Below are 17,712 nucleotides of genomic sequence, written 5' to 3' on the forward strand. Positions count from 1 at the left end.
CAGAGTTTTGCAAAAATACGCCAGCTTTTGTTGTCACTTTTTATGTTCACTTTAGTTTAGTAGGATCCGATAGGTAGCGTCGACATAAAATCGAAGCTACCTGCAACAGAATTAAATAAGTGCCGTTATAATAGGCCGGAGCGTCTCAGAAAGTATTTACGTTCACTACTTATCCTTCAATCTCATCGGTTCTTTTAAGGGCCACCTAAGTCTAAACTAACTTGCCAACAAATACATTTTTACTACCATTTTCGAAAACATTATTCGTCGACTAAAAGACTTTACTTTTCAGCATAATTACATTTTTAATTTAATTTTTACAGCTTATTATTTCACCAAATAAACCGTATGGATTGCAAACAAATATGTTTTTGATAGAAAGATTATTGTTGTAAAAAGTGTCAGGAATAAATGTAAAATTTTTAACAGAAAACGTTTCATATTACATGTCAACCACTACGGAGTTCCATTTAGTAAGTCTCGGGCGAAGCCGAGACGGGGGGCCGCTAAGTATAACATATTATATACAATATGTTTTTTTTTAATTTTTAATATACTTTTAATAAACAATATAGAATTTTTCAAATTTTACGGGCTACGCAAAACGCTGATCCGATCTCTGTTCTTATTACTAAATGGTCTAATAATGTTAAAATCGTGTTTTAATGTTCGTTTTGCTTATAATCTCAGAACGGTTTGACGTACAGAAAAAATAAAAGTATCAGCGTGTCGGGCAATTTTCTATAAATGATTAACGTGAATTTCGTTTCAACAAACGCAAAATAATGAGAAAAAAAATGAAAAAGGCATTTTGGCAGTACCTGTATTAAGAGTAAGTGAGATAGAGAGAGCCATTGATCTTCTGCTGTTGCGCTCACTCTTTCTCTCTCTCTCTCTCTCTCTAATGTACTTATACAGGTAGATCTTATTCATTGTTTTACCTAATATTTTGCGATTGTAGAAAATGATAAATTAATATTAGAATTAGTATTATTTTTATACCTTTTTTTTTTAAACTTCTTCTTTGTGAACAGAATTAATTTAAAATATAAATACCAGAACGCAAAGTTTTCCTGGGGTCTTCCAACTGTGTTTATTAAAACTCCATCTTAACCCATTTTTTAGTAAAGAGCTAACAAATTCGCGCACGTGCGCAACCATGCAGTACGGACAGGTATCCAAAAATAGACAGAGAGACAGAGAAAGTAATACACATGAACGTATTGTTAAACATATGTACGTACCAATGTGTAAGTAGGTAGTGCAGATACTCTTTGTAGTGTATTATTGTTCTTTTTAGTTCTTGTTATTTATATGTTAATAAATAAAAAAAAAGTAAACATTATTTAATATTTGCTTTTTCCTCATCTATAATATCCACTGATGAAAATACATCCTAGTAAATAAATTTTCTGTTTAATATAAAATTTTTTTCATAAAACGCTCAAGCATTTTTGAGAGGATAGTTTGCCCTTGGTAGGAGAAACAGAATTTGCCACATAAGCGCCTTTGCTCCGTGGCTATTACGTCCCTTGGCCCGAAAAGTAGCCCCAGAGACGATGGCACTTATCTGACGAAAACTACTATTTTCATCATAGACAACTAAATACTACAGAGTTCAACAAGATATTTTTCCGCCTTTTAACCTCAAAATAGCACCTTCGCCGCTTGATTTTGGGTTCTCAAACAAAAAAATAGTATACGAAACTCGTTCGAAAAGGCTTCTCTACGAACCTCGTTACGGCCCTCGTCTTCAGCTCGTGCCATAAACCTCTTGGTTCGTAAATCGAAGCCTTTGCAAACTCGTACGCAATATACTATTTAATGTTACGTAGCTGTTGGGGGTCCCAAGACCCACATCCGGTTTTTAAGGTATCCCACAGTGTATATACTGTATAACATACAGTGTATTGTAGCTATGATCACTAATAAACAGCTATCATCGTCTGTCATATAGACCTATAAATTACAGCTATAAATTTTTCTCAAATTGAAAAATCCGATGTTTTAAAGATATATTGATTGATTTAGGTGGTATTATATAAAACTAAGAGCCTGAAGTCTTTTTAAACAATCTAGAAACAACTTAAAACTGCTAAATGTTTCATAGTATACATGTGTTCATGTTCCTGATAATAACACCACGCTTGTGATTACTCTGTATTCAAAATCTATTACAAATATTGAATTCATTATAAATATATAATAGTATTAATAATGCCAATAAAAATAATTGTTTTTGAAATCCTATGCTGGCATTACATAAAAACCTGTAGTTTGAAAAAGGTTTCATTTCATTCTTGGATATTTTGTCGTATATTATTTGACTTGAGTAATAATAGATATTTTTTGTCGAAGGACATTTTTTTCTGCTTTTTCCGATGGTATAATTTTTTTTGCGTTTCGAATATTATTGCAGATTTTTGGTCCTCCATTTGCAAGAATAAACTCTAAAAAGTTTTTATGGTTTTCCGTGAACCCTACTAATCCAACGTCTTGCACGTTGCATGGCATGATGCATTTACGAACATACATGTATACATGTAACATAGGTATACATTTTCAATGGTAAAATATAATGAATGATGTTATTCAAACTAATAAAAGGGTTTATTATCGAAATGAAAACAGAAATGAAAAAAATCCTGCTTGAGCAAACAAGTGTTTTAAAAAGATCAAATTTGAACGATCAATACGAGGCAAGTGTTTTAAAATCATTAAAGGCAACTTTCTCAAACTCGGTTGCCAGTGCTCATTTTGATTTGCCACAATATTTAATTATTACAAAAAAATTGTGACAACAAATAAAACAAAAAAATTGTTAAATCGGATGGATTGAAAAAAATGAAAAGTAGATTCAAGTATCAACCAAAGAATTTGCAGGTTTTAATAACTTTTCTTTATAAAAAAGAGTTCGTAAGATTCAAGTAAAGCTTCCTTTTTGGATGTATTATTTGCTCATGCTGAGTCACTGATATTCAGCCGGTAATGGGTATATTAAAAAGTTAATTTTTAGTAGGATAAAGAAATTTGAATTATAAACGAGAAAAAAATAAAATGGGTTCCTCGGTGATAAGCTATGTAAGATAGTTTTGGATTTACAAAACCTATTGATAAAAAGAATGCCAAATGCATTGAAATTCACAAATTAAAGTTTTTTTTTATCAAAGAGTTAGGACCACTTTCCATTGAAAAGACTACTATTTAATTTTTATTGATAACTAGTAAGTCTTAAAAGAAAGGTTGTCGTAGGCATGCAAGTGTAATTTAATTTAGAAAACACGAGAAGATAGTGTAACTTTTGGCTAGTTTATTAAAGAAACTTAACTTTCTAGTAATAGCTTCGATTTTACTATACCTTTTCTGTAATAATTTTACCCTTTAATAGACAGGATCTTGACGACAAAAGAATTGAACATTAACTTTTTAGCCTGGTAGTAAAAAAAAAATAATATTAATGAAAAAAAAAAAAAAAAAAAAAAAAAAGTTAATGCAAGGATATAAATGCTTATTAGCTTCTATTATTCCGTATTATCATGACTTTGCATTGTAACTTCTAAACACTTTTGGCCATTTCTGTCCCCCTTACTAAATAAGTAATAAACACCTCTCAGCCAAGAGAAAAATGTAATTTAACATGTATTCCTTCCTCAACTCCAAGAGCACTTCTTACAAGAGTGGGTAGTAACATATCTCTACCAGCATGTGTTCCACAAGAGCAGGAATCACCGGCGAGTCAGACCTTCATCGAGTCTGCAACGCCGGGCTCTTATCAAAAGCCAATCCTCTTACAACTGACGCCCGTGACCACCACAAGCGAGCCTCTGCCCAGTCCCAGCACACAGAAAGGTAAATGTGCACTTTTAAGTACATTTGACACATGCCAATGACATGACCGTCGGAGATTCTTTATTTCCATATCTCCCTGATGTGCGCATATGACCAAGGAGTGGTTAAACTTAGTTTAATCTTTTTTTTTCAGAAAAATCTCTTGAAGATACCGAAGTCTCAAGCAAAGCTAGCCAGAAAAGCCAAAAACAGCAGCACTCGGAGCTTATGTCGAGCGTTAGCACTCTGTACGCTAATCTGCTCGTTGTGGTCGGTGTGGCGGTGCCCGTGACTGTCAGCGTTAGCCAACAAGTGCCCAAAGCTTTGGATCAGGTGACTCGAAATTTAGCATGATGTACTGCAGTAGATACACGAAGCATGACCGTAGTTTTTATTATTCTTTTTTTTTATTTATTTATTTTTTTACTTAAACTGTTTCACGAGTTAAATGTGGCGGTGATAAGAGATCGACAATTATTAATACTACGCTTATAGTAAATTTTTTAATTTATACTAAATATTAGTAAATTAGTAAGGCAAGTGAAATTCGATCAAAACGAGATCGCCAAATGGATTTTTTTTTAATCTGAGGAAGATCTAAAATGATAAAAATTGTTAATCATAACTCCATAAAAAAGTATAAATTAGAAAAAATACACTAGCTCCAAAGAGAAAGAGAGTATTTTCAATTAAAAAACTGAAAAGGAGACATAAATTCGATATATCCGAATAAAGGCTAGAAAAAAATTGGTTCGAAGAGCTATGCGTAAACAAAAAATCTTATATGTTATTTTCGAACGCCTTACAAGTAAACATTATCTATAACGTAGCGTTATTTTTTTTTTTTCAGGTCTTTTATCTCTACTTGTACATGGTGAGCGTAGCTTTCGTCGTTGCGATGTATGGTACGTTGGCGCGTGATAAGGCTCTCAAAAAAATGATCGTCAAGCATGTGCGGTTACGAGAGAACACCTACACTTTCGCAGAAAACGGAGCTACCCTCGGGAGCGCATCGTCCCAGGTGAGCCGAATAATCGATCGCGTTTTAAAAACAATTATTGAAATTTCACTGTAAATGTAATCGACAGACTTATCTCCATAAGGATGTTTTAGTTTGTCATGTTAGTCTTATAAGTAGTGCCATATTTTGTGCTACTAATATTTTTTGTTCGATGATAAAGAAATTTCAATATTTCCTTAAATCTTGGGAAATCATCAAATTCTTAAACAAATAAATCTTGTTGATTTTCCTTGCTAATAGCAGCTAACAGTAGATAACTTTAAAAACTCATTTTCTTAAATTAAAGGATTCTCACGTCAGTAAACTAAATTAAGGACTATCATAAAGTTCATTCAAAGTTTCTCTTGCCTTCTACCTAATACTCAAGTGTATACTACGTCTAATTGATCTCCATTAGCGAAAAATAATCATGCTTCTCTTAGTTATATTTCCATTATATAGATAATAATAATAGTAAGAGTCAAAATAATAATAATAATAATATAAATGATCAAAATAGTAATTTTGAAAATAATAACAATACTAATAGTTATTCTTGAATGCCTATACTGGCATTACATAAATACCTGTAGTTGGAAAATGGTTCAAATTTATTCTGAAAAATTTTATCGTTTATTATTTTGACTGAAAAGTGACTAACTCATTTGTTGAGAAGGGTAATTTTTTTCACATTTTCAGAAAGTATAATAATTTTTTCGTCCTAAATGGTACTGCTTATTTTGGCCCCTTCACCCCGAAGAATAAACTCTAAATAGTTCCTATGATTTTTTGCGAATTCTATTAACTCAAAATCTTGTAGTAATATAGCAAAGTAAGTTTATTCTATTCTAACAATTCATTTTCTAAAACAAAAAACAAACAAAAACCAAAATTTAAAAGACAGTATGCTGTAAAGCCTATATCATTGCGTGTTAAAAATCTGAAGATCTAGGGTTGATTTTAAGGATATCGTTTTATGAAAAAAGCATCCCACATCAGTGTATATAATATACAGTGTATTTCAGCTACTATTACCTATAAACAGGTATTATTGCATGTTATGAACAGCTATAAATTACAGCTATAAATTTTGCTATAAATTTAAAAGAACAGTTGGTTAAAAATGTGATTTTTGAGGCACCTGAAGTATTTTTGAATAAGTAGCAAAAAAAAACCAAAAATGATTAGTAGTTTTGAGTTTTTTCCAAATTGTTTAAAAATACTTCAGGCTTTCAGTTTTAATGTTATACGCATGATAACACCAGTACTAATCAATATACCAAAAAAAAAAAAAAAAAATTAAATTTTAAAACCAATTTTTATTTAAAATGTAAGGAAAACTTACAGTTTTCATCAATAGCTATATTTGTAGCTATATTTTATAGGTAATTGTAGCTATTGTTTAGGTAATTGTAACTTTTATTCAAAGGTACAATAAGAGCCTTTAATTCTTGACTGAGTACGTAGATATATTGTATAATAGTGTATGCTTTATTTCTTGATTAATAATATGTTGTTTAGAAATAAATTTTCCAGTCTAATTTCTTAATGTTTGAAGGCAGCTTATAAATTAATAATAACTTTAATGTCATATTTCAATGACGAATTATTTTTTTCCATTAAAATAATCATAATAATCCATTTCATCCCGTCAAGCTATCCTAGTTTGTGTACAAAATAATTTTCTAGGTAAAAGGACATTTACTGGCATGAAATACTATCCTATATATTAAAAATGAACCAGTCCTATGAAATGGTTTTTTTTCGTCCTTTTGATATTAATACTTTGTAGTTTAATACTGCTTAAAATGTAGGTGATAACAGCTGCCATTTTTAACTAAACTTACTTATTAATAAAACAAAGTTGCTAAAACCGTTGTAATCGCTAATTCCGAAAACTAATGAACCGATCTTGCTACAATTCGGCATACCGACTCTTGACGGTTCCTAGATAGTTTTAATATAGTTTTTATTTTAAAAAAATGAATAACAATATCAATAAATAAGCTCAAAGTTTTGCAAAAGTATACCAGCCTTTAACGTTAGTTCAGTAGGATCCGCTAGGTGGCGTCGATACGAAATTAAATAAGTGTCGTTATAAAAGGCCCGAGCATCATAAAAATTTGTGAAGGCGATTACCGGAAGTGTGCCAAGCTGCATCGAGGATGTAGATATTGGTCTACTTCCACCCTGAACCTTTAGGATTGACGAGTGCCACCGATAACAAAATTTTCAAATCGATCACTTCTCCAGCGGAAAAGGAGAAGACGTGCCCAGTCACAGCACATCTTGCTCCAACTCTCCAGAGTTATGTTGCCGTTTCACCATCCAGCCTGGTCTGTCAGAGAATTTTTTACTACAAATGAGCCAGGGAAGACAGCCCTGAGGAGTACGGGCAGCCACAACAACGGCTTCCTTCTCAGTGGTCGTCAGAATAGCAAACCCACGTAGAGAAGGTATTTTCTACGCCCACTTTCCTGACTAATGATGAGCAGTTGGTTATCCGGGAAAAGACCCGAAGATAAGATATTCTTTGGTCAGCGGCGTACCTTCCTCCATTACGGTCTTCGTACAAAGAGCCTTTAAGGGTAAGAGCCAAGCTGCTTGCAGCCACCTCTTCATCATCAAAAATAAGAATAAGGAATAGATGGAAGTTTCACCACTGGCCCTTTTCAGGGCCATTACAAGTATTTACGTTCCCTACTTAACCATCAATTTCATCGGTTCTTTTTGGGGGCCACCTAAATGTAAACTACCTTGCCAACAAATACATTTTTATTACCATTTCCGGAAGCGATTCGTCGACTAAAAGACTATGTTAACTAAAGACGGGCACTATTAAACAAAGTCAGTCATTCACTGGCAGACGTCACCTGAGGAGTTGTTCTTCGCAAGGCTGGAAACCCCGGTGACCGACGACCCTATACTACCCTCTCGACTGTAAGCATTCAACCAGGAATCACCGACCCTCTGCTAAGTCTGCGCTGGTTAAACCTAACAGCTATAAAGTAAAAAAAACTTGAGCCAACGGGACAGTCTCCAATGGGCAAGCATCACAAACCAATCTCTCCACCTTAAATTACCAAAACAACTGAGTCTGCAAAAAAACAAGGTGCTTTGGACACTAACGTCTTCGACGTTATATATTCCAGGAGACGTTGGAAAAGATCTCTACAACTAGCTCCAAAGCTTCGGACTTTGTAATTTTTCTCCCGATCAGTCTGGGTCTTCAACAGCAAGCCAGAGAAGATCACCCTGAGGTATCCAGGCAGTCACAATTGCTGTTAACTGCAGTCAAGAAAGAGTTAACTTAAGAAGCTCACCAGGCCTTTTTAGAGCCATCGGACGTCGAACTACCTTGCCAACAAATATATTAGAACTTAACAAGGTTGACAGAAAACAGCCTCTAGGGCTCATAAAAGTCTTAACTATACCAAAAGTCGCAAGGGGGTAAATTGAAAGAAAAACGTTATATGCGTCTAATGAATACAATTTTAGGCGTCAAGAAACTGACGCAGAACATTTATCGAGATTGAAACAGCAGCGTCAAAATTGACAAATAAAGAATCCATTACGTGAGAGATCAGCTTTTCAATAAGTACCCTCACAGTAATTGCTTAAATCTTTCAGATTTTTAAAAAGATAGGATACGTATTTGTAAAAAAATGTAGAGATAAAGCTACAGGACTTTGTTCCTTTGATAATACAGTTGTGAGATAAAAGAAAAAAATTTTTTTTTACTTATACTTTTTGGGAGTTTTAAATCATAACAGCTTTAAAAAATAGCCGTTTTCGTGAGTTACACGGGAGAAACTGTAAATCAACGGCTTCTTATGGCCGCCGATTATTTTATGGCATAAGAAATGCACGATACTTTTTAGCATAATTGTATTTTTTTTACTTTTTACAGTTTTTGACTTGATCAACTAAATTGTATGGATTCCGAAAAAATATGTTTTTAATAAGAAGATTTTTGTTCTTAGATGTATCAGGAATATGTGTAAAATTTTTTACCGAAAACGTTTCACATTACATGTCAATACACTACGGTGTTCCATTTAGTGAGTCGCGGGCGAAGAGGAGAAGGGGGGCCACTAGTTTATACATAAGTTATAATTAGTTTAGTAAGGTATTTGTATAAGAAACATCTGAAATTTTCCATGCATTTCTAGCTACAGCAGAAAAAATCTCACAACTGCACCATAGACTGTAAAAACCACTTGAGACGCCAACAGATGGCACAACAGCGTCAACGGCATTATGGTAGCTTTTGTCTTCGCCTCGGCACTGTCGGCTTCGGAGCCGGCAGCCTCGTCTTTACCGGCTTGCACATCGGCGCCGAACTCGCATCCGAACCTCTCAGGGCCATCGTGCCGGGAACGCGGCTGCTTCTCGTTACGGCGCAGATGCACTTTATTTTCCTCAACAGCAAGGACCTCTCGTTTACAAGGCATGAGGCGCTTGCCAAGCTAGGGCTTATGCACCTCATTGCCACCAACATTTGCGAGTGGCTTAAGGTAAAACGAATGTTAAAATAATTCATGTACCTTTTTCACGCAACAATTGCAGCTTCTGTAGACACAACTATGAAAACGAGATAGGAGGTACACAAAAAAGGCTCGGTATATATTTAAGGCCACATAGAGATTTTGGGGTGTCTTTTAAAACTCACAAGTGGAAAAGAAACTTTTCACTCAAATTGCTTTTATGGTGACTGAGTAAAAGTTTCGAGTGCTAAGATTTTGAATGCTGAAAGATCTCGACTTACTTTACATTGACTGCTTCTATTCTGTGTTCTCAGTCTTTTATGTGAAGGTGTGCAAAGGTTACATTTGTATGGGAAGTTAATAAACGGTCTACTTCTTAGACCTGTGAGTAAAAGCTTGCCAACACATTTTTCTTACATTATTATCTTACAAAATTTTTCGATGACTTGAAATTTTACTTTACTTGTAGTTCCATATTTGTAGGACATTCTGGATTTAAAATAGCGTCATTTAGTTTATGGTTTTTTATGCGTTGAGCTCTTTTACTCCATACTTATGTCAAACCTATGTGAAAGAAGTTCTATATTGATTAAAAATATTTAATAATTTTTTTGTTTTTTTTTAACAAATATGAGTTAAACCTTATAAATATTTTCACGCTAGTACTTATAGTTGACCAATAATACTAATGAGTCAATTATCCTACACGTGTTTTTTTATACAATGAGGTTTGATAGCTAAAGAGATGATTAAGGTATTCTTTCAAAAGAAAGAACTATTAAAAATCTGTTTTTATAAAATACTTGTTTTCTCTAAAAACAGTCATGCCTAAAAAGATTATCTCCTTGTTAAATACAAGTTGATATGTAAAATGTAATTATGAGTGGTAAACATTAAAAAAATTGGGATTTGCGTCAAAATGCTCTTAACACGCAATTACAATTTTGTTATATTTACCATTACGATGAAAAGTAGCGATGTAATTAAATCCATTTCTTAAATTGACAGGACCAAGACAAATAATTTTAAGCCCATAATACATTTTAAAATCTGCAAACAGCGGTAATATTGACTATACCCTTGAAATACCAAAAATTTGGTTAAAATTAGGTAAAAAAATATACGAGAAAAAAATCAGTTTCAATATTATTGATGGGTTAAATTACATTTCTGATCCAAGTAATTTGTAATGAAAATATGAAAGGTATTGTGAAATTTATATCCAAAAATATTAGTTGACAATCTTTAGCAATGAAAATATCGGTTACCAAGCAACAGATATTTAAACAAATAAAGATTCTCACATTCATAAAATCACATCCATATATTCAATGATTTTAGCCGATAGATTGGTAGTACTTTTAACAAAAAAGATTAAAAGGTGGAATAGAAGATTTTCTTCATGGGTTTTTGGTTCATAACACTCAGTCGATGATTCGTGGACTAAAGATAAAAAATTTAAAGGACAGTCTGGTTTTGGCATTTAAATCTTGTCCTCAAATCTTGTTGCTGCAGTTGTTGCGTTAATAAAATCATGGATAGGAAAAAAGTAACTTTTTCTTCTGCACCAAAAAAAAACGTTTTTTAAAATCAAAAAAATATTTACTGAAGTACGTTAGATCCAAGGAAATATTCTCTTGAAACAAAATAATACCTTTTTACAACAAAAACATCTTCTTATTGGAAATGAATACTCTTTCAAAGTAAGAAAATGTAACTTTATTCCAAATGATTGTTGACCTGATACTATTCTCATAAATATATATATTCTTAAATTTAAGAATTTTTTTTTCAGTACATGTATAATAAAATTTATACGCACCTACAACATTCATCATATTCATTAAAAAAGTCTATTATTTTATGAGTTTAGCTTTGTTGCTCCTGAGCAATGACTCTTAGCTCGACAATGCTCCATTTACCAGAAATTCAATAAAACGACTGCCAACGAACTTTAAATTTTTGACCAAAGGATCATAATCAATACTAACTTCCGAATTCTCGATGTATCCTTGAGTGCAATAAAATATCCATGATAAAAGGTGCATATGTATTCATCACACGAAAAAAGTAAAACACTTGGGGGCGCACGAACGCTCCTTTCCCATCAAATTATCAGGCTCTGGTCGAAGAGACGCGCTGCGAGATCGTCCAATTGGAACGGCCGCGCACGAACATCACCACGATCAGCAGCAGCAGCAGCAGCGCCCACCAAGGCAACGGCAGTGGCATCGCGATGATCATCAATACGAGCGGAGGGGGCAACAACAGCATCCATCGGAAGCTGCTGCGTGACGCGAGTCCTTTCCTATTTCCGTGCACGATCGAGTTCAGCCTCATCTGCGCGGTCATCCTTTACGAGATGTGGCGGCGCATAGACGAGCGTAGGTGCAATAAAGAGGCTAAGGGTTACTTGTTGCCCTCGTCACCCACGGTGGTAGCTACGTGCGATTATGTCACTCAGAGGTCTACTCATCAACTCAGCATCGATTGCGGCAGTGCACACAGGTCCTTCTTTTTTAATTTTTTGTCCATCCATTTGTTAAAAATTATGCTATTTACAAAAAACAATGGGTGACCCCTCAGAAGCCAATTTCATTGAAAACTCCAGAAGCAGTAGATTAAACGCTTCCGAGCTACTCGTATACTGTTATCCATGATCCAATTACGTTATAAAAAGTTATAATTTATAAGTATTAATTTGAAAGGTGGTGCTGCTGTAATTATTAAAGATCAACTACACAATCTTAAATATTCTCTCGAATATTATCTTATCAATCTAGTGCTGTCACCTCGATGGATTTCGTCAATAGGAACGCAACAACAATACTGTGATCGCTGGGTATAGTGTCATAAATCTATTTATAAGGAATGTTTAGTACACGAATTACTATATTGTTTTTATGAACAGTAAAATTTATTATGCAAGTATTTCTCCAAATTTATCCTTTTATATTACTGTACTCAATAGTACTATACGTTAATATACCAAGTAATCTTGCCTTACGGTTATTTATAGTGATTAAAATATGACACTACCTTACACGAACCATTTAAAAATTTAATGCTGTAACAATCGACACTAATAATTTTTAGAGAGCATTTAAACATCATTACAAGTCAGAGTTTTTTGAATTCTATGATACAGGTACGGTTGTGCTTCAATCCAAGACGCAAAACAAAACTTTTTGGTTCAACATATAATGTTAAAACGAACCTAGAAACTAAGAAAAGTAAAACATATAGAGGTGTGGAATTTGATTAAAGGCTTTTTAGTAAGCAGTTAGAAGCGTTTTGAAGTATTAAAAAGTTGAAGTAAAGCAAATACACAACTTTTTTCCAGCTAAAATAATAACTATTCATTTTTAAGTTTTACTTTGAAAATAAGAACTACTTATCTGGCAGACTATTAGCAATTTACGCAATATATATTTCAAGTTTCAAGACATAATGTTTTTAATCGCGTACTTACGAAAGCTTTACTTGTAGCTGAGCCAGGTGTTACCCTAAAATGATAGAAAGGATGATAGTAGAAACTTTAACGATGTTACATAAACAAATACCTATAAATAAAATGAGAGAAAATTGATAACGCAATTTGAACCAAAGCAATTTGAAAGCTTTGTGTTCAATATCAATTGGCAGTGATTTTCTATTTTTGAAACATTGGCGTTATTTACTTTTGTACATATTAGCACCTATACTTTTAGTCATGATAATTATATCCATCCTGTTATATATTTGAAAAATTTTTAGCTATCCTGACTTCATCATTTTTGAATTTACTCTTTCTTATTTTATGACCCTCCAAATTCTCATCTAGGCTCCAAGTGATCACTTTTCATACAGTGCTACTAAAATTACAATTTTTTTGGAAGATTTTGAGGGGTAGTTTGAGTCATAAATCATCTCCTCCTAGCCAGTTTGATCACCCACCTGATTATGTTTTTTCAAAAACTGAGAAATTTCATTTACAGAGGGCTATTCGGAGGCGTTTTGGTGGTCGCTGCAACGGTACTGAGCCTCATCATGTTTTTCGTGTTGAAGGAAGCAAAACCACAGATGGCCGTTCAACAAGTAACTCTGCTTGAAGTCGCAATTCAAATATCAGGTAATTATTTTTTGTCTACGCGTGTTCAAAATGGCCCATTTTTGTCCCAACCTTACTATAAACTTCGAACATTTGCAGTTACTTAATAAAAATTTTCTCTCCTACATTTGCAGAAAGTTTGAAACTCATCAAACTAAGAAAGTACGCAGTTACACTTTAAAATACTACACGAGAATGTTTGCCTACAAGCTTTGCCACCTGCAGCGTTGCTGTAAAAGAGCCATCATGGCGTCTCAAACGTATATGGATGTACAAATATACATTTACCACTTTTGCATTGAAAATATACGTGTATATACAGATACAATTGTAATTTAAAGGAACGCAAAGAGGCAGAAAAATTAAATATAAACCAGACAAAAGTATCTTTTTAGTTATTATTCACTTCAGTATGAACCTATCAATGATATCTTTTTTCTTGCCTGTAGGACTAGCATTTCCATTTCTTAATTCTTCTTTTAATTACACAGCTGCCATGTAGCAGTACGTTGAACTTACCTTCGTCTGATTTATTTTAAGTTTCGTGACACTTTTCGTTACTTTACTTACGTAAATTTTTAATACAAGAGTGGTAAATGTGCGTTTCTAAATATACGTTTGAGAGACGCCATGAGGGCTTTCCTGCAGCAACTGGCAGGTGACAAAAAGCTTGCGGGTGAAGATTCTCATTTACTCAATTATCAGTTTAAACCGAGTTTCCTATACTTAATTTTGAAAAGCTCGAGTATTGCAAATACTCAATTAAACGCCATCAATGTACAATGGAAAACAGCGTTTTTGATGTTTATGAACAAGAACCAACTATGTCCGTCAAGTATGCATCTCAAAAAGTGTAATTGTTTGTGTTTAGTAATATATGCACTTTCGTAAATAATTGCCTAAACATCTCAAAATTATCTTTCAAAATTTCAACTCAACGATGCATATTTTCTTATACGCTTTTATTCAACTTTTTTTCTGTTATAAGTGATGGTGTGGATGAAATCGTGCGATTGATATTTAACCATTTTCTTATTTAATATTCATGAACAACAACAGTACTGTGAGACGTAAGTGCATTACATCACATTCACTCATGGTGGATGAACAAGAGGCTTCCCATAGCGTACGTGATAATAAGGAAACAGTTTCGTGACTTCAATTAAAATTTTTTTTTCTATTGTTAAGTTCGATAGTAAGAACGTATTTTTATATTTTAAATATTTTTGTCTTTCTCTTGCGTCAATAAATTCCACTGTTTATATAATAATACTACATTTTTAATTATGATTTTTTATACTTTTACGAAATAACTTTATTTTAAATGAAATTCTAATTTTTTTTGATTTGTTGTTTTCAAAAACTTTACTTTTTTTCGGAATAAGGTGGAATTGGTTGAAAATGTAACACAATATTTGAATTCAGAAAAAAGGTTTTATTAAATTAATCAAGCATTTTTATTAAAATGTATGAAAAACTATTTTAAATTTAAAAAGGTAGCACCAAATCTTATAAATACTAAAATAAAATTTAGTTTTTTTTTAACATAATGAAAAAGATATGCATGAAATTTCATATAAGTACGTCACGCAGATAATACATAATTTAAATTCATTTGACGTAGGTGTCACGGGCATACTCATCGACAATTGTATAAATACTTCTGAAACTGCGTTGTAAAATTTTTTTTTTTTTTTTCATTTCAATAGTTACGTCATTAAGCGAACATGGTTCTTTGTCTCGTTTATGTTCCATATTACATTCTATAACCTTTTTTTGAAAATGATTACTACCTACCTATATGATAAATGATGCAAGGATGAAGCACTTCAAGCACGCTCAATAATCACTTATAATTTCATCATTTATAGCATTATTAATTGTATTAGAGTTTCAGATTTTATTTTTATCATTTTTGTAATAATCACTACTTTTTAAGTAGCTTCTTGCAAACGGTAAATGAAATATGACTCTTAAAAAATTTATAATTATGTAAGATCCAAAAATATGATTTTGAAGACATTACTCTATTATCTGTTCATTCTATTTCAGGAAAAATGTTTTAGATAATTATAATAGTGAATTAAAAATTTAATAAAACTCACTGGAACTTATAAAGTACAGTAAATTAACTGTGATTCTTTCGAAAAATATTGGGGATAATGTGACTACAGCCTTCAATTCGTTGTATGGTTGGTTAAATCCGGTCACGCGGTGGGTTGGGCAAGGGCTTACAAATAAGTAATTCCATTATTTACATTTCTTCAAGCTTAATAACAACGATCCAAACTAAAACTATTTTAAATTTTCTTGTTTTTGAAAGATATAGACCGACAAGAAATTGCATGCATTTAATGAAATGAAATGATAATATACTAAAATTTTTTTAATTAAATCATAGTTGCATTTCGCATTATTGTAATGGTCCTTATACACACACGTTTGAGATGAATAATTTTTTTAAATTATAACTCATTTATTTCTATTATGGCGTTTACCTTCAAAGTTCTCGGACAAAAAATCATGTCATTTGTAGAAATATAAAGATTGCATGATTCACTGAGCCCAGATTTTTTTTGATTTACTCGATTAGGTGATGTGTTTACTCAAGTACAAACACAACTATTTTCCACCTGTGGTAATGCATTTTTCAGGGCTTGCAGTATTTCTATTTAGTAAGGGTGCTGTAGCATCACTGACTTGTCAATCAATAAAATTACTTAAAAATTTTAATCATTACAAATTGAAATTTCATAAAAAAGAAGTCTAATCTTACACGTAGTGCAGACAACCTATAAACTGTTTGAAATTTAAAGTTTTGCAGTGTTCTTATGGGATACAATATTTTTTTAAATCTATAAAATATGTGACAGGTACTTTAGCAACAATAGTCGGTGGACTCAAGCTTCTACGGCAGCTTGACCACGTGGACAGCGCCAGGCCACCTCACCTCGACGCTACCCTACTAGCAGCTGCGCAGGCCGGCGTTTATTTGCACTCGATGTTTGGTGCCGTGGGTAGTGTGCTGACCCAAGGACCTGATTGGCTCATTTGCCTGGCTGCCGATATTTTGGCGCTACTTCAGAGCACCTTGCAAACTATTCTTATCAAGGTGGGATTGGAATCTTTTTTATTTCATATCCATGTTTGTCAATCGGCAAGTATACTGATACGATGCAATGGTTGAGCTTTTTGGTACGATTTTCTCGGGATTAACCAAAATAGAGTAAAAACGCTGCAAACCATGATGAATCCGAAAATAATCTAAAAAAGTGTTGATCGATGAAGGGTTACGTTTAATGATCTCACAATAAATTATGTAAAAAAACGTTTCTTTTTAATACCGTAAGCTTTTCGCGCGCTCATTAGAAGCTAAAATAAATAAATACGTCACTGAGAAAGGTGTTTTTTTCCACTGTATTAAAGCTGTACGGGGACAAAGGACAAAATGCTAAAAAAAAACTCAAACCAACTTTCTATTGTTTCAAAAAGCGTAACAAGAGGTTCATAAAAAAAAATCGTAATTGCATAAAGAGAAGGAAGACAAGGCTTTTTAAAAGTGTCCCATCTCGTCTCTGCACAGATCGCCTGGAGGCATCGTTCCAACTCGAACGAGAAACCGGGTAAGGAGCTCATCACCTTCCTGATTGTCGTTAACATAGCCATGTGGACAGTAAACACCATGGAAAAGTCCCGTGCCGGAGTCAGACCTGATCACCTCGAGTTCTTCGGCACCTGGGCTTGGACCATCATGACCCACGTTTCCATGCCTTTGGCCATTTTTTATAGGTTCCATTCGGCGATTTGTCTGTTTGAGGTTTGGAAGAGTTGCTACAAGTACAGGCCACTTGTTGATTTACACACCCAAGTTCTTCCTTGAATTGTAAAATTAGTTTCCATCAAATTGTGTTTACGATAAAAAAATATGTGTTTTATCCTTGTAAATACAAATGTCAAGCTTATCCTTAATAATGTCATATGGTTACGAATTTTTTGTGTAATTCTCTTATGCAACAATTTATAAGAAATATAATTAAGATTTAATAAAAAGATGCCGTACTTTTTTTTAAATTAAATGTTATCTCGCGTTTTAAATACTTTATATAAATGATAAAATAGGATAATCGTGCATTATCCGCAACAGTACTTTTATGACTTTTACATTTTCTTTATGAGATCCAGGTATAAAATAATTAAATAGTATACTTTTTGTAAATGCTGATTGGGTGAGTGATATCCAAAGTAAAGTCTTGAAAATGCTGTCATTCATGGTTACAAAATGTAATTTTCATTTATTTAGTTAATGT

The 17,712-nt window shown here is 33.1% G+C and overlaps 1 protein-coding gene across 1 annotated transcript in view; it reads left to right on the plus strand.

The window, feature by feature from the left end:
* The window catches only part of LOC106646135 (proton channel OtopLc), a 92,633-nt gene extending 75,277 nt beyond the window's left edge, over positions 1-17,356 (plus strand). Inside the window, exons 4-11 of the mRNA XM_089597778.1 lie at positions 3,662-3,849; positions 3,983-4,161; positions 4,679-4,849; positions 9,007-9,345; positions 11,435-11,823; positions 13,293-13,426; positions 16,279-16,517; positions 16,989-17,356. Of these exons, the coding sequence (XP_089453904.1) occupies positions 3,662-3,849; positions 3,983-4,161; positions 4,679-4,849; positions 9,007-9,345; positions 11,435-11,823; positions 13,293-13,426; positions 16,279-16,517; positions 16,989-17,285 (1,936 nt within the window). The 3' untranslated portion in view covers positions 17,286-17,356. The remainder of the gene's footprint in view (positions 1-3,661; positions 3,850-3,982; positions 4,162-4,678; positions 4,850-9,006; positions 9,346-11,434; positions 11,824-13,292; positions 13,427-16,278; positions 16,518-16,988) is intronic.
* The last annotated feature ends 356 nt before the right edge of the window (positions 17,357-17,712 follow it).

The sequence above is a fragment of the Copidosoma floridanum genome, unplaced genomic scaffold (assembly GCF_036245765.1).
Source record: "Copidosoma floridanum isolate Cflo_tuat_1 unplaced genomic scaffold, Cflo_Japanese_pri ptg000035l, whole genome shotgun sequence".
NCBI classification, from domain to species: Eukaryota; Metazoa; Arthropoda; class Insecta; order Hymenoptera; family Encyrtidae; genus Copidosoma; species Copidosoma floridanum.